Here is an 18,731-nt window from a genome sequence, read left to right on the forward strand (position 1 = left end):
CGAGTAGTTGGTTATTCATTCAGGTATCAAATGGGGTACTTTTATGATTCACATATTTGAATACACTATGAACTATCGCTAAATCGGATAAAAGTTAGATTTTGATTAAGAAATCTCATATTTCGGAACACTAATTTTTCCACAAATGCTTAACAATCGATTTTTTTTTTATCGAAAACGAACGAATCTTGGTTCAATTCGGTACCAAAAATATCATCTCTGAACCGAACCAAAATCTACCACATCGTAACTAAAACAAAGCTTTGTTTCGTTCGAACTGGTAAAAAGAAAAAAAAGTACCAAACCGAAAATTGAAATTCCAAAATTTCCGATTAACCGGAAATCCTAGCTCTAACCATAAAATAAAATATATATAAAAAGTTGCTAAAGAGACTGTGAGACAAAAATATATTTTCCTCTTCCTCTCTCATAAACAGAAGTTGCAGACTTTATCCGAATTTAGGGTTTCATCAGCTCGTTCTCTCTTCTCCGATAATCAGATCCACGAAACTCTACTTTTCGGATCAGGTATAATTTGTTCTTTTTCTATTCGCGTTTGTTATGTTCTTATAAGCTGATTACACGAATTGCTTCTCGCTGTTTCTTCGATTTCGGTATTTTCGAGGTGAAGTTTGTTTTCATTTTCCGATCCATAATTTTGGAGTTTGTGATTGATTTGTTTTCGTTCATCAGCTGGGTAATATCGTTTACGAATGTCCCTGTAGACTGTACGCGAGATTTTGTTTAGGATCTCATCGGATTTGCGGCTGACTTTAGAAAGTTGGATCTTGCTTTGATCTGCTGTGAAAATTAAACGTCAAATCATGTAATTGAGCTAGATCTGCTTAATTAGAATCCTGGGATTTGGACGACGAATCAATTTGATGAAGATGATATCTTGCTCATTTCGAATCTTATGTTGCAAATGGTACTTCTGGAGTTGGTTTCTTAGTTGGGGTTGTAGTTTCTCATCTGGTTTATGTATCATTAGTCTCTAGATGAGCATGGCTCGTATTGGAATTGTGTGTGTTTATTGGTTGTTATCGTGTTATGTGTTTCCTTCAGTTCTTTGACTGTTTTCTAAGACCTAGTTAATAATCATTTTGCTTGTATGGACGTTGTGGTTTAATACTTGCATCTTCTATTATGTGTGCTTTATCCTTCTGAGTGTGCCAAATTCTTTTGTGACGTTGGCTTTCTTGTTCAGGTCTCAGCTTCTTTATCGTTTGCCCCTCAGATCAACAAAGTTTCATGTCTGAACTTGATTCCCAGGTCCCTACTGCCTTTGGTAAGTGTCAATCATACCAATGCTTTAAACTCGATCTATAATACATCAAAGTAACTTTGCTTATTTGTCTCAATAGTTCGTATAGACATATTTCAGATGTTTGGTAGCAGTTCTGAATTTTGATATTTGGAACATGGGCTTTTGTAAATTTGTTTAAGTCTTGGATTCTTCAGGTTGTGATTTGCCGTATCTCATGTGGGAACTGACAGGAGCTAATCAGTTTCTTTGTGTTGCTTGCAGACCCGTTTGCTGATGCGAATGCTGAGGACTCAGGTGCAGGAACAAAGGAGTACGTTCACATTCGTGTCCAGCAGCGGAATGGTAGGAAAAGCTTGACAACGGTCCAGGGGCTAAAGAAAGAGTACAGCTACAGCAAGATACTTAAGGACCTCAAGAAAGAATTTTGCTGCAACGGAACTGTGGTTCAGGACTCAGAGCTCGGACAGGTACATGCTTTGAAACACCATGGTGCATCCATGTGGGTAAATTACTGTCGGTATAGTTGGCAATTGGCATGTTACCATTCGAATAGTGCAACAAAGGGATAGATATACAGTATGTGCTGTCTGTCTCTGGCTACTGTCCATTGCTTATGCGACTGTGCAAAATGTGCAGGTTATTCAGCTTCAAGGCGATCAGAGGAAGAACGTCTCCACATTCCTAGTCCAGGTAAAAAAAATACACAAACAGGTTAACAAAAAAGATTGTTGCTTGATCTTGTTTCTCATACTTGTCATGGAACAGGCTGGCCTTGTGAAGAAAGATAACATCAAGATCCATGGTTTCTGAGCTGCTTCTGTTGCATTGTCCCTAGGACGTTTAAGTGGATCGTTACTGTGTTGTGCAGTTCCAAAACAAATCTTCACCTTTCTCTTTGATTGCTTGTTGGTGATTTTTGTTGTTGTTTTTTTAAATATCTTTGGTATGATACTAAGAGACTATCATCGTCTTCTTCCACATGCTACTTGTGTAATATGAAGCATTCTCTCTCTATTAATGTTTGCCTCTTCTCTCAATATCTTGTTACCAAGATGGATCACACAATACTTTTACTATTATTATTCTTGTGTTGTGCCAATCTGAATTTGGATCCGGAAAACAGATAATACCTCAATGAAAGCAAAAACATGAGGCTATTTTTTAGCTAAAAAAAACATATGAATTTGATATCGCCAATGGATTACATTGACCAGAGGACTTGAATACTCTGACGGGTCCAGAGGTTTTCAAAGTCGCAGGAAATTACGAATGAACCAACCGCTTGTCTTCTCTATCGAGTCCAAAAAGTGGAGCTCTGCAAAATCCTCGGGGAAGACGATTTTAGGTTAAAGATAAGAGAATTTGGAAAACGCAATTAGGTTAGAGTTTGGACTAATCTGAATCGATATTCTTTGAATTCGTAATCGAAGTAGCGTTTTCTCTACAGTTTCCTCAAAATCCGCTTTAGAAATCGCAGGTAAAAGATGGAGGAGATTTTCGCTTTGATAGTCTCAATGATTCTCATAGTTGCGGTGATTCCTTTGTTCTTTTGGAAACGTCGGAGAGATGCTAGATCACGGGAGCAAGTTGCAGAACCGCCACAGGTAAATATGCGAAAATGGATTTGAATTTTTGATCAATCTGGGGCTTGATGTTGGTTGTTCGTGTGAAATTGAAAGGTTCAGGCTCGTGAAAATGTGGCACGTGCTACTGGTGGACGTAGGATGCGTCGGAGACCTGCAGCAACTTCTGGTGCTAGCTCCTCCTCTACATCCAATGTTCAAGGTTGGTATTTGACAGGACAGCTTTTGTTTCTCTTTTTCGTTGTTTTTATGTCAGATTCTCTCGAAATAGTGTGTGTGTGTGTGTGTGTTTTTAGCTGCATCAACTGGATGAGTTTTGAGGATTGAGTTTCTGCTATCTTTGTAATTTGAGGCAACCTTATGTAAATAGGTGTGTTATTGGTTAGCTAGTGAGAACTCAGAAACCATTTTTATTCAAGATTAGTCAATAATTTTTTTTAGTTTCATTTTGTCATCTATCTTGCTGTGAATGTAGTTTAAGATTAGAAGCGGCTTGGAATTAGGTGAACTATTGGCTTTGGAATAATTCCTTGGGTATATGTGAAACAGAAAACGTCAGTGGGAGTGAAGATGAAGATGAAGATGAAGATGAAGCTGGTGGATCTCAAGCCAGAGCATCAAAGAAGAAAGAGAAGAAGCGACAAGAGCGGGAAGCACAAAGACAGGTGACCAACATTCTCTATTTCTGCTTACTTCTTCTATTAGAATTTTTGGTATGATTAAGGATGAGAAATTCTAGGAATATCAGTAAGATGTTAACTTAAGGATAGAGCATTTTGTTTTGAGCTCGGAATAGTACATCCCTTTTTGGCAAGACTTTCCTGATTAAGTTCTGTTCTTATTGTCGAGTAAAGGCTGAGGAAGCTACACGCGAGTCAAGGAATACAAAACAAGATTGGTATGCAGAAATGCGGAGGAAGAAGGATGAAGAGCGCGAGGCAGAAGAGCGGAAGTTGGTGGGTCAATTAATTTATTTCAGATTTCGTTTTGTTTTAGGCTTCCTGCTTTTTATATACTGGGCTTGGCGAATTGTGACATTGTTGTGTAGGAAGAAGAAGAAAAAGCGCGACAAGCCAAGGAAGAAGAGGCAGCTGCGTTAGAGTTTGACAAATGGAAAGGGGAATTTTCAGTTGATGCTGAAGGTACTACAGAGGAAGTGCAAGGTGGAAATCAAGATTTGCTTTCAGAATTTGTTGAATACATAAAGGTATATTATCTATCTTGAATAACCCTTTACCAAAGACTTTTTGATCTCCGATTCTAATCGTTTTTCTGCGAATATAAACAAGCTAAGAATAAATTATAGGTACAAATGTTGCGAATGAAACAAATTAACAATAAAGTATAGATGCAAATGAAATGTTGTCTCAGCCCTATGAATGTACCGACATGTTGAGCCTTCCTTTTGCTGTGTGATGTGATTGCAGAAACAGAAATGTGTTCCACTTGAAGATCTCGCTGCAGAATTTCATCTACGAACTCAGGTATCATCTGGCTACATATTCTATGTGGAAAATAAATGAATACATTTTGTCATGGTTTTCAAGTCTGATTCAACTGTTGGTCTTCTTAGGAATGCATCAACAGGATCGCCTCTTTGGAGAGCATTGGTAATATTCTCTCTGTCCAATATAGCATTCCGCATTCATCTCATCTTGTAGTCTGTAATCTGCTATGGGTATAGTAAGCCCGAAGCTATATGAATAAGCAGATGAGAAACTGATGTGAAACCGTAATGGGACACGTTTAAGATCTGAAACCCTTCTCTTTTATTCAGGACGGCTCTCGGGGGTCATGGATGATAGAGGGAAATACATTTACATATCAATGGAAGAGATGAATGCGGTTGCGGATTACATCAAACGTCAAGGGAGAGTTAGTATCTCACATCTAGCAAGCAAGTCAAACCAGTTCATCGACTTGGAGCCCAAAGTACAGCATCAGCTGACCGAAGAAATTAGCGGCATGGAAGAGATCTCAGTTTCTTAGTTGTGTTTCTCGGGTAAAATCGTTTGTCATAAACAAGAGTTAAAGCCTTAGGGAGTCACTGCAACATGATGGTGTTTGGGTCATATACCTTCTTCTTTTTTACTACAATAGTTTGAGATCCTTAGGCTTGCATCCATATACAGTACATGAAAATATATAATCTTATATATCATCCATATGTTAAATTTGTTGTTTGTCTTACCATTAAATTTTATTTACATCGTCTGTCTTACCATTAAAAATAAAATAAACACAAAAGAAATGGATGGTGTTGGTAGATCACAAAACAATGGGTGTACTCTGTGTCTGCAAACTTAAATTCCTCTTCTTTTATTTATTTCTAACTCCATTCTCACAACCACCATATCTCTCTCTCTCTCGTGGTTCCTGTATCTTCCATGCGTGCCATTGGTGTGTGCTTCCACGATTCTCTAAAGTTTAGCCTGTGAATTGAGTTGACAGTAAGATTCTTTCTTTATGCGTATAAACTTTGAAGAAACGAGGAAGCACATACCAGTGGCAGCGCATAAACTCTCTTTGGGTTTCTGTACCCAGAGAATTTTCTTGAATAAGTTTCTTGTCAAGGATGGAAAAAGAGTTTGTTCACTTGTCTGCTTCATTTTGTGTGGTTAACATAACCTTAATTGCTTAAACTCTTATTTTTTGCTGGTAATCAAACACTCGTTTGCTTTAAGAGACTTATGTAGTTATGTATGTAGCCGTCAACAATTTCGGAGCCACCATTAAGTCAAGTATTTTCCATCTTTTAACTGGTTCTCGTGAACCAATTTCGTCCAACCACATTTCCAAACAAATACTACTCGCGCTTCTCGTTGAATCTGACCCATATAACTAGATTCTGAGATCTCACCTTAAACAATGTTTGTGCCAACAAGGTGTTCACACAAGTCTTGTGTAAGAATAAGATCATGGTTGCTTATCTTGGTAAGCGGAATTTTTGTAAAAACTTTCATACAAATTTTCTAATGAATTAACTTAGGAATATGCGGTTTGTCTAATCCAGATTTTCGGTAAAATATATAAAAAAATAATAAAGAAACTAGTAGTACGTATACATTTATTGATTTACGTTATTATTTTGTTCTCTTTTGTATTATCTCTGTTTCTCCGGAGAAACAGGGAAAAACTAGAGGGAGAGAAACCGTTATGCTCTGCCTCTCTAATTCGCTTAAGTTTTATTACCAATTTCTCTCTTCTTCTCTGTTTTCTCTTTCTTGCGTCCTAAGAAACTTGGGAAACACGATAGAGATGAAGAAGATACCTTACGTCCATCTAAACCTCCTTCTCCTTCTATTACCTCTGATCAATCTTCAGTTTCCGACATTATCATTGGCTCAAGACTACGATGAACCAAAGAAGGATGATACTCCACCGCCAGGCCTTGCCCGTTGCAACGGAGTTTACATGTCTTACAGTTCCGGCGGCCGCGAAAAGTTGTATCCTCGCACCACAAACGCGACGGCTCAAGCTTGGTCGTTTAAATCAACGGCCATGATCGTGAACACCGGTATCGAAGAGGTCAAAGGTTGGCAAATGTTCGTAGGGTTTCATCACAGAGAGATCATCGTTTCCGCGACCGGAGCTGTCTCATCTGACGGTGACTTTCCTGTCGATGCAACCAACGGGACTACGTTTATAGGGTCTCCGAACACGGATCTAAAGACCTCAATCCTGACAGCTGGCGATTACACTCAGATCTCAACCAATATCGAGATAACCGGAACGGTTTTCGGCGGGAAAGGTACGGCTACGCCAATGCCGAAAACCATCAAGCTCACAAACGATGGATGGCAATGTCCTGCAGCTACTTCTAAAGGTAACGAGACCTAACTCATGAAAAAACCCTTAATTTCTTGTCCGGGAAGAAACAATAGGTCATGATCGGTTTTTCGATTTGTTTGGTATGTTTTCATCGGCAGGTGATACAATGCAAGTTTGCTGCAAGAGGAACCCAAAGTTTAAAGCTAAAGAAAAGTTGAAAACCAAGTTCATGCCTAGACAACACGGTGACCTGAATATAATCTACGACGTTCTTCAAGCCTATGCTAGCAGCTACATGGCGCAGGTGAGTCGCCGGATCCATCAATTGTATCAATATAACCTCGAGAGATTCATATATACATAAAGTAATCCAAAATTGATTTGTTTTGGACAGGTGACTATCGATAACACTAGCCCGCTGGGACGGTTGGACCATTGGAACTTGACATGGGAGTGGATGCGAGGAGAGTTCATCTACTCGATGCGTGGAGCCTACGCGGCCGAGAAAAACACGTTGGAATGCTTAAGCAGCAAGGCGGGACAGTTCTACGGGGATCTTGATTTCTCCCAGGTTGCTAATTGCCAGAAGAAACCAATTATCAAAGATTTACCGGCTGAGAGAAAAGACGATAATGTCACCGGGAAATTGCCTTTCTGCTGCAAGAATGGTACTCTTTTGCCCACTCACATGGATCCTTCTAAATCCAAAGCCATTTTCCAGTTACAGGTTTGCCTCAAAACGTACCATTTATAGTTTTTGGTGACTAAATTTAGGCGTAAAGACTATTAAACCGGTTTTGATGTTTGGTTTAGGTGTATAAGGTGCCACCTGATCAGAACAGAACAGCATTCTTTCCTCCTCGAAACTGGAAAATTGACGGTATAGTGAATCCGCAGTACAAATGCGGACCACCTATACGGGTAGACGCGACCCCGTTCCCTGACCCTAGCGGTCTCCAAGCCACAACCTACGCTATCGCCAGCTGGCAAGTCATCTGCAACATAACCAAGCCTAAACCAAAAGCTGCACGTTGCTGCGTCTCTTTCTCAGCCTTCTACAACGACTCAGCCATTCCTTGTAACACCTGCGCTTGCGGCTGCAAAGATATAGATACCGACACTTGCAACGCCAATGCCCGACCGCTTCTCCTCCCTCCAGACACGCTCTTGGTACCGTTTGATAACCGGACACTCAAGGCAAAAGTATGGGCAAAGCAGAAGCACATGGCTGTTCCAAAGAAGCTTCCTTGTCCTGACAACTGTGGAATCAGCTTAAACTGGCATCTTAACTCGGATTACGGTAATGGGTGGTCCGCGCGAGTAACGTTGTTTAACTGGGGGAATAATGCAGTGGAGGATTGGTTTGGGGCATTGGATTTAGGCAAAGCTGGTTTAGGGTATGAGAATATTTACTCCTTCAATGGATCAAGAGTTCCACCAAAGAACCAGACCATTTTCTTCCAAGGACTTCCCGGTATGAACTACTTGATTGGTATCACAAACGGAACGAATCCTGCAAGAGACCCGCAGATTCCCGGGAAAATGCAGTCGGTTATCTCGTTTAAAAAGAAGAATTTGGGGAGTTTGAATATCATAGGAGGAGATGGATTTCCTAAAAGAGTTTTCTTCAATGGGGAAGAATGTGAGCTTCCCAATTATTTCCCTAAAAAGAGTTCCGGGAAGAGATTATCCAGTACCCGATTCTTGCCCTCGATTCTTCTCGCGATCACAACAGTTCTTGCGATCACTGATCGCTTTTTAACCGGTGTGTAGATGCTTTAGTTAATTATGTAAATTGATTTTTGTTTAGCCATGCCATGATCAAGAAACTTGAAGAGAACGTTTTGTATATGTATCTCTCTATTCACAGTTTTGGTTGACCAAGAAACTTGTATATATAATCGAGAGGAACTAATGCAGATTGATTCTCCCTTATTAGTTATTATTACACTCTTGGCCTTTACTACAAAATTGTGCTTCGTTCTTGAGGATACGATTATGCAAGTCATTTGGGCGCCAATTTCTTTACTTCATAAACCGATTTCCTCTGTTTTTTGTTCTGTTTCTGGTACAATAAACACGAACCAGATATTATTACCTGAAACACTTCTTACTCCTAGTTTCAAATATTTCGACTTTTAGAACAGAAATAATCATTGTAAACTTAAGAACAGTCTCTTTCCTTATTCTGTTTATTTTTCCAGTTGGTAAATACAAAAAAAAAAAACTTATGTTTGTTTGTATATAAAGGGATTCAATGTCAACTTTTATGAACAGCTTAAAAAGTATATTTTTCTTGTGTGTGTGTGTATGTGTATATGTATTAAGGGTGATTCAAGGCTCCAAGATTCATCCAGCTTACTTTTCACCCATAGAATCGTTAGAAAAAAAAGATAGAGAGCGTCGGTTCCTCCCCAGATCTTTTCATATCAAAATGTGGAATATAGCAAATCACAAAGCTTCTCATGATTCAGCAGCAGAATCATGAATGTTCACCAATGCTATTTCTTAGCCTGCAATAAGAGAGAAGACAACAGAAGAGAGAACTTTCAGGCCAAACTTTGAGAGAGACACAAGCCCAGACAGATCAAAGAAACATAGAAATAACCTTTCTTAGATATCTCTTGTGAATTTTTATGGCCCCAGAACATGTTTTCTTGGCATCCAAGTTCCCAGTCATGTCGTTAAGTATCTTAACAACATCGTCAAGTCCACGAGCTTCAGTCATTAGCTTATAACTCTTGTCTTTCAAGACACTGGCCACTAGAAATACCGATATAGGCAAAGGACCTTCCGCACTTTTCCCTCCATTCCTCATGTTTTGCCTCTCATACTTTCCACATTGCTTAATTGACTTCGGTTTACCTTTTAACCCTTCGGTTTTCTCACTCCCGCATTGATGTGCCTCATATACGTAAAAAAGATCGGGGTCATACTCGAGGGCCCACATCATCTGGAGGAATAGGGTTTGGCATGAGATCAATCCAAGAAAGAAAAAGACTATTATACATATAAGAGACAGTGAGACACAAAAATCAATCATTACCTCCCAAAGGTACAGAGAGTCGCAAAATGAGAATTCTCTTCGGAATTGAACCATTAGCATCCGAATAGCAAAGAGATAGTCACCTCCCCCCAGTTTATCTGCATTTATGACTCACAGCTCGATTAACCGCTGGATATATACATATAGGCAAAGAAATTGCAGTAGTAGTAGTAGTAGTACCTAGATGTTGGTGAAGTTTGGGGTCAACAATCTGAGTAATCGAAGACAAATGAGTAAGTTGAGCTTCAACTCCAACAGATCTCCCGGTGCTACGGAAATTTCCTCGCTTTTCAATTCGAAAAAATAAAACACGTTTAATACATCCTGATTGCAGAGAGATAGATGTAAACAGTCCATATCAAAAACACAAATACATTGAGAATATGCATAAGGTAAGTACCAATCGACGCATAAGCCGTTCAAAACACCAAAAGGCATCAGCTTCGTCTTCAAGAAGAATAATCATTGGGGAACAAAGATCACTCATTCCTGATCAGAGCACGAGTACATAGATAAGAATTTCTCAAGTAAAACTGGTTTTCAAACAAATTATACAATGATATACACATTCGGTTTTACCTTGACAATACCCGACATCGTTGTCTATCCAGGCGTAAATAGACAGAATATCCCAGAGCTTCGATAAGTTCTCCTTTTTCTCATAAAATACCAAGGCCCTGTCTGTACGGTTCACATCAAGACCTGAAAAATATAAATTAAGCAACTGAGTGAACCAGCAGATATTCAGTATAGTCTAGCCGCTGATAGAGGAAGCCATGACCAGTCACTAACCTATCTGGTGAAGTGTTAGTAGCCACTGGGTAACTTTCTTATCGAGAGGTCCACGACTGGTGAGCTCTTTAAAAAAATCTGAACCATTTGAGTTTGTACCTGAGAAACCCACATGAATACTTCAAATGCCTATTACAAGTTTATGTAGAGTTCAACATTAAAATTTCCGTTATAGAAAGGCAAAATTTTACCTAAATTTATTTCCTGAAGTACAAGAGGATCATAGTTGGGTTGGCCATTTTCAGAAATTACAGGTGCGGTCATAAATCTTCCACTTCCAATGACAGGAAACATTTGCTTACACTCCTCCTTCCAAGAAGCATACTGCAGTCTGACAGAAGAGAAGTAGCGGTAGGATTCACAAAACTGAATTGATGGTTTATGAATTAAAAGTAATAACCATGTAGTTATGCCAAATGTGATACATATATAGAGGAAATGTGGACAAAAATCTACCTTCTGCGTTGCCGAATTTGCTCTCTTTCTTCGAATGTGCTCATCGGGTCATAACAACCAAGTAGGAATTCCCATACTTCGCCTCTAATTGATGGATGGATTCCCTACAGATTGATTGTAAAGGAATTAAAGTAACAAATGAAACGATAAATGAGTTGTGACAAAGACTTATTCAAACTAACATACCCCTCTTCGGATTCGTCTTAGAGTCTTGCCAATATCGAGAGACCCTTCTTGTACAAATACAGCCCGCCATTTTCTTACACTTAGAGTTTTGCCAGGCTGCACAAACATCATAAAATTGACCCGTGTTGTCAGCAACAAAGCAAGAAATTCATGGCCCCAACATGATGCAATTATTCATGATACATTAGTTATGACCACAAGACATGGAATGATACAGGCTTTTCTGGCCTGTAATGTTAAGGTTCAACCAGAGAAAATGATTCAATCTAGTACCAACATAGTAGCAATGAAGCACATAACCTATCTTCCTGTGTTATATGTATCTTCCTGGAGTCGAGAAGTTAAATCCCCTCAAGCTTCTTTCAGGAAAAAGTGACAATCTCACTAAACAATCATGTGATGCTACTGAGAAAAGATCCAACGAGATCAAGAATAGATTAGAGAGCCTTAAACAGCTCCTAAGATCAATATGTCCTAAGTAGGAAACAGATTTCTGAGCATAACAATGGCAATAACTTTCGTTCAAGGAGAAATCAAACGCTAAGCTGATGAGGCGATCGATCTTACAGAATCAAACAAATTCACAAGAGGGACAAGTGCAATCACCAACGAAGAAGCAAAATGAGGATGAATGCATCGGAAGAGGTGGTAACCTTGATTCTGAATCTGGTCTTGGGGACATCGGTGCACTCGGGACGAACTTGGTAATAAGAATCTGCTGGCTCAGCTGCGCCTCCCCACATTCTATCAAACTTTTTTCCCGGGAAAAAAACAACCAAGGAAAAAATCCAGAGGAAACCAGATACAGTGGATCGGGATCCCCTCAAAACTCAAAAGATCGATCAACGATTAATGAAGAAATTAAAAGATATTTAGGGAAATTTTTTTTGAGAATTTAAGGAGGACCCAGCTTGGAGCTTAGTGGATCGGAGTCTAAAGACAGAAACTTTTTGTGTTTCTTTCTTTCTGTCTTCGTATATTTATTTTTTTGTCGTGTCTATCTATCAACTAAGTTTCTTGTATCATTCTTTTTCTGGAGATGATGATTGATGAGCTGGTCTCATTACACAATAGTTGTTGCCCACAAATAACGGAGTTCCTCCATCACTTCTCTCTATCTTCTCCCACATAGAGAGAGAGACACAGAGAGTCTTTTTTTCATTCATTCGTTTCCCAAAAATATCCAACATAAAACGACGCCGTGTTATTGATTTTCTATATTGGGCTTTTAGTCCTCATGGGTAGCTAATGTTTGTGGATCTTATCATGTTGGGCCTTTTTGATATTTATTTACTAATATCAAAAATACCAAACCCTAAAAATGATGGTATATATATTGCAAAACCTAAGCGCTTTCTTCCTCTGCTGTCGCTCGTCTACATTTACACTCGGAGCTTAGAGACCTTCCAATCTACCGGCGGCGAAAATGGTGAGATATACTTTCTGCCTGAGCTTATATCTTGGTTTGTTCGTCTGTGTTATACGTTATTATCTCCTGCTTTAGCTCGTGTTCATAGCACATTTCTGATTTCTGTCTTCTAGATCTTTTTGGTGGGGATTAGGCTTTAGATGTTTTCAATCAAGTCGCGTTTGTGTATTAGACAGAGACCAAAGGGTTGAGATTTAATATTTTGTGGTGGTTGTTCAGGTTTTCAAGAGGTACGTTGAGATCGGGAGAGTAGCACTTGTGAACTACGGCGAAGATCATGGAAAGCTCGTCGTTATCGTCGACGTTGTTGACCAGAACAGAGTAAGTTCATTTCATTTCAGCTATTTTACTGCTAGATTCCGCAATCTTACTGTGTTTGATTCGGTAAATTGTTTTATTAAGGAAAATTTTGATTTAGCTTGAGACTTTGGTTGCATATTTGGTTGAATCATTGATTGGAGCCGATTGCATTTCCTTGGTGATTGTTGGGGCTTAATATATTGACTTGGTGCTATTGAGTTCTGATTATGTTCTCGTCATTTAGGCTTTGGTGGACGCCCCTGATATGGAGAGGATCCAGATGAACTTCAAGAGGTTGTCTCTTACCGATATCGTGATTGCCATCAACCGAGTGCCAAAGAAGAAGGCTTTGATTGAGGCAATGGACAAGGCTGGTGAGTACTGTGCAATGTAGTGTTTGAATTTGTCAAGTGTTCCAATCTAAACCGGAAAGTCTTGCAGATGTGAAGAACAAGTGGGAGAAGAGCTCATGGGGTAGGAAGCTTATCGTGCAGAAACGTAGGGCTAACCTCAATGATTTTGATAGGTTCAAGATCATGTTGGCCAAGATCAAGGTCAGTGTGTTAAATTGTCAGATGTGGGAAAATCTGTGGTCGTGTTGGTTTATGTTAGAACTGAAATGCTAATGGCTTTTTTGTTTGTTTGCAGAAAGCTGGTGTTGTCAGGCAAGAGCTTGCAAAACTCAAGAAGGAGATCACTGCCTGATCAAATATTATCTACAATTCTGTTGTCTTTCTTTTTTAATTTTGGATTCGGAAATTAGTGTTTTTGGAACTATCATCATCAGTATGTGCTCTATTATCCGACGTTATTCAAGTTTGAAACCTTGTTTGAAAAACTCAAAGTTTTTGTTCTTTTGATCTTAGTCTTACTTTCTTTTCTATGGTTCTATGTTAAGTTTCGATACCAAGCTTAAAATTGAATCAAGCTAAGCTAACTAAACTAACCATTAGTTTGAAGAGAACTCATAATTGTTACAAGAACAAGATTTTCTTTTACAATTGGTACATACTTAACGTAAGTTAGTAGAGGATGGGGAAGGACCTTCACAAGTCTAGTTTCAAACGTTGAAAGTTGAAGTTATTGGAACGAACTAACACACAAGAAGCTGTATTTTGTTATTGGAATTTGGAAGTAAATTCCCCTGATTTAAGTGATAACAATTTGTTTTACTAAAACTCCCAAAGACTTCAGAGACATCGCTAATACTTATATATGTTCAAAAGGACAACAGTTTGCGAAAATATAACTGAATTATTTTGGTGACGTCTGGTTGTGTATATATGGCAAAACTTTCTGACTCGTTACAGAGGAAAACGAAATAAAACCCTTAGGAGAGCTTCAGAAGTTTTTACCAAGTTCTATCTTTTTCATCAGTGTCATGGAGTGGTGGAGAATAGAATCCAAGATTCCGGCCACCTGAAAAGAGGCAAACACACAGAGTCATATGGGAATACATTAATGAATAGTAACAAGAAGAAGAGGCTTTCAAACTTCTTTACTAACCGTGAAGACACCACCGATAATGGCGCATACGTTGGTGATGAAATGTGAGAAGGACTTGGAGTTTTCCGTTATGAGAACCTGCATAGAAACAAAGAGAAAGATAAGCAGAGTGTAATTTTGCCCCACCTTACCATCCCACACATATGTGAGTAAGGCAGTAAAAGAAAATGTTGAAGCCTACCTGCATCGGTGATAGCTCAAAGTGAAACTTGGCAACTGGTAAATAGTAACTATGAGCAACGCTGCTATGTGCTGTGTACTCATACGCCTCAACCAATGCCTGTCCATTGCTTTTCACTACCTCAGTCTTTACTATTTGAAGATAATGCTCGATCTGTCCATGGAAAACAACACCTTAAAGCATGCTAGAAAGCATAATTAGACGATTTGAATACTATTTTCTGAGTTATACAAACTTACGGTAACATTTGGGCCGAGATCGCGTTGGTTTATGAAGGGCCGGCCGTCCAAACGGTCATGGCTTAGGCCGAGATAAGGTGACAAGCGCTTTAACTCAGAAAATTTCTGAGGCATAATCCTCTGCCCAAATGATAGATGGTTAACAACATGGGACATATTCATCTGAGAAGAATCAAAGGAATGAGATCCCGAGCGAGCTGAAACCATTAAGTTGCCTGGAACCTGCAATGACCATATAGTAGTAACTATTAAAGTGTTTGAGCGGTCAAAAAAGCCAGACAGACAAAGCAATAGTAGTTTCTCCCATTCAAATGCTTACCTTCTTTACACGTATGTATCCTTCAATTCGACATCCTCCTGTAGAAGGTGCCTTTTTTAGAGTTCTCGATGAATTGTCTGATTTGTCCTCCAATGCTAGATTATGGGGCTCTAGATGGATTGGTTCAACCACACTAACCACCATCTATAGGAGAAGGAAAATATTCAGAAACAAGCTACCAATGAGGCGCAAACAGTGACTCTAGTCTAACTTTTCTAAGGGGCACGGAATAGAAGTTGAAAAGAAACTTAGACCAACAGCTACCTTCACTAAGCTTTCCGTATCACGATCTCCATAGTAGGATTCATGGTCGTGGTGTGCATTGTCATCCCTATTAAGCAAAGGAAAGAAAAGAGGAGAAAATAAATTTTAGGAGAATCCAGTAAATGATGGTCATGCATTAGATGAACAATTAAACTTTCTCTTACTTAAGATCACTGCCTTTGCGGAAAATACGAATGGATGGATACCCTTGTATGTGATTCCTGGATATTATTCGCAGAGGACATTTCTGAGCCTGGAGCTAAATAAGAGGCTGACCCTTTGAAATCATAATGGTAAACCGGGAATATGTTTTTTCATTCATGTTCTTACATCTTTCCCTATGTATGGTATGTCTTTTTTTTTTTGGTTTGACCATAACTATCTTTTGACGAGGTACATGCTAATATATTACATAAAAAAAGGGTGTTTATACGAAGCCAATACAAACTTATAAAGTAACTGACAATCCCTCCCTCTATTTACGAATAGAAAATGCATCTTAGACTTAAGTTACAGACAAATGAGTTAACGACACCTCATATCCACATAGTCACCAATACATTACTGGCATATTAGCCCACACTCTTGAAGACCCTACAGTTTCAATTCAAATTTTTTTGCACAAATTCAAATGACATATTCGGTGGAAAGGACTCTAATAGCTTCTCTTGGTTATTACTTTTTGCATTGTAGTGGATATTAGTTAAGTTTAGTAGCTTAAGAAGTCAGGATGGAAAACCAGATAAAATGTGATAGGATATACCTCCGACAGAGATCACCTTCTTGGGTGCAGTCAACTTTTGCCAAAATAACACGTCCGTCCATTTCTGGATCATATCTACCAAAAACAAAAAAGTTATAAGGAGAAATAGTATCACATATTCTTTCTCTAGAGAGAGTGTAATGGCATACCTCTCTTTTATTTGTTTCGCTGCTTTCTCCCATGATGGTTTCTGACAATGGAGACTAAAGTTAGAGTCTTCGCGTAAAGATCAGCAAAATTATCACTTTATTGTGCATAAATATCACCAGATACTAGTCTACTTCATAAGTTTGATATTCAATATCAAATTGATCCTTAGATAAGTCTAGTCTTTCCATGAGGAAATTATTAAGACTACAGGAAAGATTGACTGAGTTACTGTAAATTGCAATATTAGCGCGTCTAAGGCACCAAACATGTAGAATTTCCTCAAGTGAGAAGGCTAATATGAGTCATATAACCCTTGCCAACAGGCACCAAAATATGCTTCTGGACGGAAAATATGCTGTGACATCTAGAATTTGTAGGAGACGAAGACAGAAGATAAGGGAGTTACCAGGAGATTACACCAATAGCACCACGGAGCATAGAAATTAACAACCAAGATTGGAAATCTGCAAAATGTATGCTTCATATGTTGTCACCAGAAGCAAACAAGTACTTACTAGAAATACATTCCTAGTATTTTTGTATGTACGTATAAAATGCACAATACAGACTTAAACTCCTTACTGATGTGTAAATGTGTCAAAGTTGCGCCCAGTAAGTGGTACCGAATCTTCAACTACTTCTTCACCAGTTTCATCTCCATGATTAATGAGCGATAAAACTTCCCCGACGTGAAACTCAGAACCAGTGGGTCTCATATTCGAATCAATAGAAAACTTCCGAATTGTCTTTGTTACATTTAGCCTGTTCTGAAAACAAAAGTTAGCAAAATCAGGAGAGGGAACAACCGATAATTTTGGGTGACCTAATGGACAAATGTTCAGAAAGAATAACATTAATTTCAAAGCCCACATATACGATAGACTATCTTTCACAGTTTGACATTTTCGGATTTCCCTTAAAAGAAAATATTGTACAGTCCAAACTTGTTGGACGTACATGACAGAAATTTAAATACTTTAAAAACAAAGAATTTTCAAGAGCAATAGGAAAAAGATAGAGACTTAAAATGAACAAATTATGAAACCAAACTTACAGTTCCTAATACGTCACTGACATCCACAGATGCGAATTCACATGAAAGTGACGGGAAGCTGCCAAAAAATAGAATCTGTATCTGGTTAGCAATCAGATAGATGCTGAACTTTGCATGACTTTGATTGGGCCACACATGACATTCTGAAGAGATAAGGTATGCACTCAACAAACAATGGTTGCACAAGATAACATAACGTTCTATCATACAGAAGAGTAACATTATACATACACTCTTTAACCTGTTAGAATATTGAAACTATAAGATTTGTATTGAGAAACAAAGTTGAGTATAATGTACCTTATGTTAAAATCTAAGCGCAAGAAGTCTCCGTCAGCGCTCCTATCAACAATGACCGATGTGGAAGTGCTGACAGCCAAATAATTATTCAATTCCTGTAATATGAAACTTGCAAAATCAAAATAACATTCATTTTTGCTAATAGTAACAAATTGAGCATTTATCAAAATTAACGATAAAATGAAACTTGAACAACGCCACAGAATGGTCAAAACCAGCAAGTCCAAACTTACCATTCCAAATAAAAATATCATAGAGAGGGCTGCTATAATGGACAATCCAGCACCAGACAGAGACGCTTCTGTCAAATCCCTCGGGATTTTCCTGCAGGCACAGAAATTCCAAAGAATATATATGAAATTTCTAGCATTATCGTCCAGAATCACAAATCTCAGATTCTATGGAACTTCGAAACAATTTCCCCAAAAATCTAAACTTAGCAAAAAAAAAAACGAAATCGAAGTGACTAATGATGATCTTAAACCCCAGATAATAAAACACTTTTGACAGTCCAATTTCACTAAGATAAAATGACAACTTGACAATGCACATAAAAAAACCTACAACTTCAGGATCGCCTGTTCACAGCTAAACCCTATCACTAATGAGCAAGAAAATCCAGAAAATGAAGATACTCCCCAAGTAAAATTCAGAGTAAACTATCACTACAAATCCTGTCACTGCCTAGATCGAGGAAATTCGAAATCTATGTAACAGGAGAAGGAAGCTGGAGGAATCTAGGAAACGAATACACAAGCAAACAAAGAAAGAAACCTATAGAAATCAACGGATTTGATCTTGCTCGTGGACACCATTATCGTCGGAGAAGGAGTCAACTGAGAAACAAGAACTGCTTGGCTAGTTCTCAAAGCTCCGAGGACGAAGCACCTCCCTTGTGATTTATCTTCAGCGTTCAGATTTGAAACTCCTCAACAATTTACTAAATTACAACACTAGCCCCCTCTGCTTTGACTCCATTTCCCATTTGACCCAAATACTTTTATTAAAGCGAATTAGGACCTTCTCAGTTCTCGCATGTTTCTATCAAACCCATTTATTATATCTCTATATTCGGCGCAAGACTGCAAACGAATGTGCAACAAACAATACACAAGTTTGAATTTA

General features: G+C 38.6%; 6 protein-coding genes across 8 annotated transcripts; 4 read left to right on the forward strand and 2 right to left on the reverse strand.

The window, feature by feature from the left end:
• The first annotated feature begins 342 nt into the window (after nt 1–342).
• Nucleotides 343–2,304, forward strand: LOC9305650 (protein translation factor SUI1 homolog 1). The gene is made up of 5 exons (XM_021018168.1): nt 343–528; nt 1,208–1,288; nt 1,529–1,734; nt 1,904–1,957; nt 2,033–2,304. Exons 2-5 carry the CDS (start codon nt 1,252–1,254, stop codon nt 2,075–2,077), a joined length of 342 nt encoding a protein of 113 aa, XP_020873827.1. The 5' UTR covers nt 343–528; nt 1,208–1,251; the 3' UTR covers nt 2,078–2,304.
• Nucleotides 2,305–2,478: 174 nt separating this feature from the next.
• LOC9303593 (DDRGK domain-containing protein 1) lies at nt 2,479–5,027 on the forward strand. 2 transcript variants are annotated; one of them, XM_021017981.1, is made up of 9 exons: nt 2,479–2,646; nt 2,745–2,871; nt 2,947–3,052; nt 3,400–3,515; nt 3,705–3,806; nt 3,899–4,057; nt 4,278–4,334; nt 4,424–4,460; nt 4,628–5,027. In XM_021017981.1, exons 2-9 carry the CDS (start codon nt 2,752–2,754, stop codon nt 4,837–4,839), a joined length of 909 nt encoding a protein of 302 aa, XP_020873640.1. In that variant the 5' UTR covers nt 2,479–2,646; nt 2,745–2,751; the 3' UTR covers nt 4,840–5,027. The 2 variants fall into 2 exon arrangements, with proteins under 2 accessions (XP_020873640.1, XP_020873641.1); XM_021017982.1 differs by having other exon boundaries at nt 2,513–2,646; nt 2,736–2,871.
• An 858-nt stretch (nt 5,028–5,885) lies between these two features.
• On the forward strand, nt 5,886–8,546 carry LOC9303594 (COBRA-like protein 11). The gene is made up of 4 exons (XM_002867476.2): nt 5,886–6,676; nt 6,780–6,925; nt 7,016–7,348; nt 7,435–8,546. Exons 1-4 carry the CDS (start codon nt 6,007–6,009, stop codon nt 8,392–8,394), a joined length of 2,109 nt encoding a protein of 702 aa, XP_002867522.2. The 5' UTR covers nt 5,886–6,006; the 3' UTR covers nt 8,395–8,546.
• Nucleotides 8,547–8,771: 225 nt separating this feature from the next.
• Nucleotides 8,772–12,323, reverse strand: LOC9303595 (TBC1 domain family member 15). 2 transcript variants are annotated; one of them, XM_021017829.1, is made up of 11 exons: nt 11,755–12,323; nt 11,102–11,197; nt 10,916–11,019; nt 10,651–10,790; nt 10,460–10,558; nt 10,247–10,369; nt 10,068–10,156; nt 9,848–9,953; nt 9,668–9,765; nt 9,230–9,574; nt 8,772–9,134 (listed from the first exon to the last, which is right to left on the reverse strand). In XM_021017829.1, the coding sequence occupies exons 1-11, from the start codon at nt 11,842–11,844 to the stop codon at nt 9,123–9,125; spliced, it is 1,302 nt and encodes a 433-aa protein (XP_020873488.1). In that variant the 5' UTR covers nt 11,845–12,323; the 3' UTR covers nt 8,772–9,122. The 2 variants fall into 2 exon arrangements, with proteins under 2 accessions (XP_020873488.1, XP_020873487.1); XM_021017828.1 differs by lacking the exon at nt 8,772–9,134 and having other exon boundaries at nt 9,194–9,574.
• Nucleotides 12,324–12,435: 112 nt separating this feature from the next.
• LOC9305651 (60S ribosomal protein L14-2) lies at nt 12,436–13,690 on the forward strand. Its single transcript, XM_002867477.2, has 5 exons — nt 12,436–12,530; nt 12,750–12,851; nt 13,075–13,204; nt 13,272–13,384; nt 13,479–13,690. The coding sequence occupies exons 1-5, from the start codon at nt 12,528–12,530 to the stop codon at nt 13,533–13,535; spliced, it is 405 nt and encodes a 134-aa protein (XP_002867523.1). The 5' UTR covers nt 12,436–12,527; the 3' UTR covers nt 13,536–13,690.
• A 238-nt stretch (nt 13,691–13,928) lies between these two features.
• On the reverse strand, nt 13,929–18,621 carry LOC9303596 (protein disulfide-isomerase 5-4). Its single transcript, XM_002869534.2, has 15 exons — nt 18,381–18,621; nt 17,840–17,930; nt 17,607–17,701; nt 17,307–17,364; nt 16,835–17,019; nt 16,659–16,716; nt 16,252–16,292; nt 16,103–16,177; nt 15,504–15,560; nt 15,340–15,406; nt 15,076–15,219; nt 14,757–14,978; nt 14,518–14,670; nt 14,337–14,414; nt 13,929–14,249 (listed from the first exon to the last, which is right to left on the reverse strand). The coding sequence occupies exons 1-15, from the start codon at nt 18,419–18,421 to the stop codon at nt 14,172–14,174; spliced, it is 1,443 nt and encodes a 480-aa protein (XP_002869580.1). The 5' UTR covers nt 18,422–18,621; the 3' UTR covers nt 13,929–14,171.
• Between the last annotated feature and the right edge of the window lie 110 nt (nt 18,622–18,731).

The sequence above is a fragment of the Arabidopsis lyrata genome (assembly GCF_000004255.2).
Source record: "Arabidopsis lyrata subsp. lyrata unplaced genomic scaffold ARALYscaffold_7, whole genome shotgun sequence".
In the NCBI taxonomy this organism is placed as follows: Eukaryota; Viridiplantae; Streptophyta; class Magnoliopsida; order Brassicales; family Brassicaceae; genus Arabidopsis; species Arabidopsis lyrata.

What these genes read in the sequence shown, in the direction of transcription:
- LOC9305651 (XM_002867477.2), top strand. An exon ending in ACGTTGTTGACCAGAACAGA is followed by an intron (nt 12,852 to 13,074) that starts GTAAGTTCATTT and finishes CTCGTCATTTAG; the next exon opens with GCTTTGGTGGACGCCCCTGA. An exon ending in TCATGTTGGCCAAGATCAAG is followed by an intron (nt 13,385 to 13,478) that starts GTCAGTGTGTTA and finishes GTTTGTTTGCAG; the next exon opens with AAAGCTGGTGTTGTCAGGCA.
- LOC9303594 (XM_002867476.2), top strand. Translation starts at nt 6,007, where the DNA reads ATGCTCTGCCTCTCTAATTCGCTTAAGTTTTATTACCAATTTCTCTCT. An exon ending in CTAGCAGCTACATGGCGCAG is followed by an intron (nt 6,926 to 7,015) that starts GTGAGTCGCCGG and finishes TGTTTTGGACAG; the next exon opens with GTGACTATCGATAACACTAG. An exon ending in AAGCCATTTTCCAGTTACAG is followed by an intron (nt 7,349 to 7,434) that starts GTTTGCCTCAAA and finishes TGTTTGGTTTAG; the next exon opens with GTGTATAAGGTGCCACCTGA.
- LOC9305650 (XM_021018168.1), top strand. Translation starts at nt 1,252, where the DNA reads ATGTCTGAACTTGATTCCCAGGTCCCTACTGCCTTTG. An exon ending in CCAGGTCCCTACTGCCTTTG is followed by an intron (nt 1,289 to 1,528) that starts GTAAGTGTCAAT and finishes TGTTGCTTGCAG; the next exon opens with ACCCGTTTGCTGATGCGAAT. An exon ending in AGGACTCAGAGCTCGGACAG is followed by an intron (nt 1,735 to 1,903) that starts GTACATGCTTTG and finishes CAAAATGTGCAG; the next exon opens with GTTATTCAGCTTCAAGGCGA.
- LOC9303593 (XM_021017981.1), top strand. Translation starts at nt 2,752, where the DNA reads ATGGAGGAGATTTTCGCTTTGATAGTCTCAATGATTCTCATAGTTGCG. An exon ending in CTCTACATCCAATGTTCAAG is followed by an intron (nt 3,053 to 3,399) that starts GTTGGTATTTGA and finishes TATGTGAAACAG; the next exon opens with AAAACGTCAGTGGGAGTGAA. An exon ending in AATTTCATCTACGAACTCAG is followed by an intron (nt 4,335 to 4,423) that starts GTATCATCTGGC and finishes TGGTCTTCTTAG; the next exon opens with GAATGCATCAACAGGATCGC.
- LOC9303596 (XM_002869534.2), bottom strand. Translation starts at nt 18,421, where the DNA reads ATGGTGTCCACGAGCAAGATCAAATCCGTTGATTTCTATAG. An exon ending in TTTGACACATTTACACATCA is followed by an intron (nt 16,717 to 16,834) that starts GTAAGGAGTTTA and finishes TACATTTTGCAG; the next exon opens with ATTTCCAATCTTGGTTGTTA. An exon ending in ATACGGAAAGCTTAGTGAAG is followed by an intron (nt 15,220 to 15,339) that starts GTAGCTGTTGGT and finishes CTTCTCCTATAG; the next exon opens with ATGGTGGTTAGTGTGGTTGA.
- LOC9303595 (XM_021017828.1), bottom strand. Translation starts at nt 11,844, where the DNA reads ATGTGGGGAGGCGCAGCTGAGCCAGCAGATTCTTATTACCAAGTTCGT. An exon ending in AACGGCTTATGCGTCGATTG is followed by an intron (nt 9,954 to 10,067) that starts GTACTTACCTTA and finishes CGAATTGAAAAG; the next exon opens with CGAGGAAATTTCCGTAGCAC. An exon ending in CAAACTTCACCAACATCTAG is followed by an intron (nt 9,766 to 9,847) that starts GTACTACTACTA and finishes TCATAAATGCAG; the next exon opens with ATAAACTGGGGGGAGGTGAC.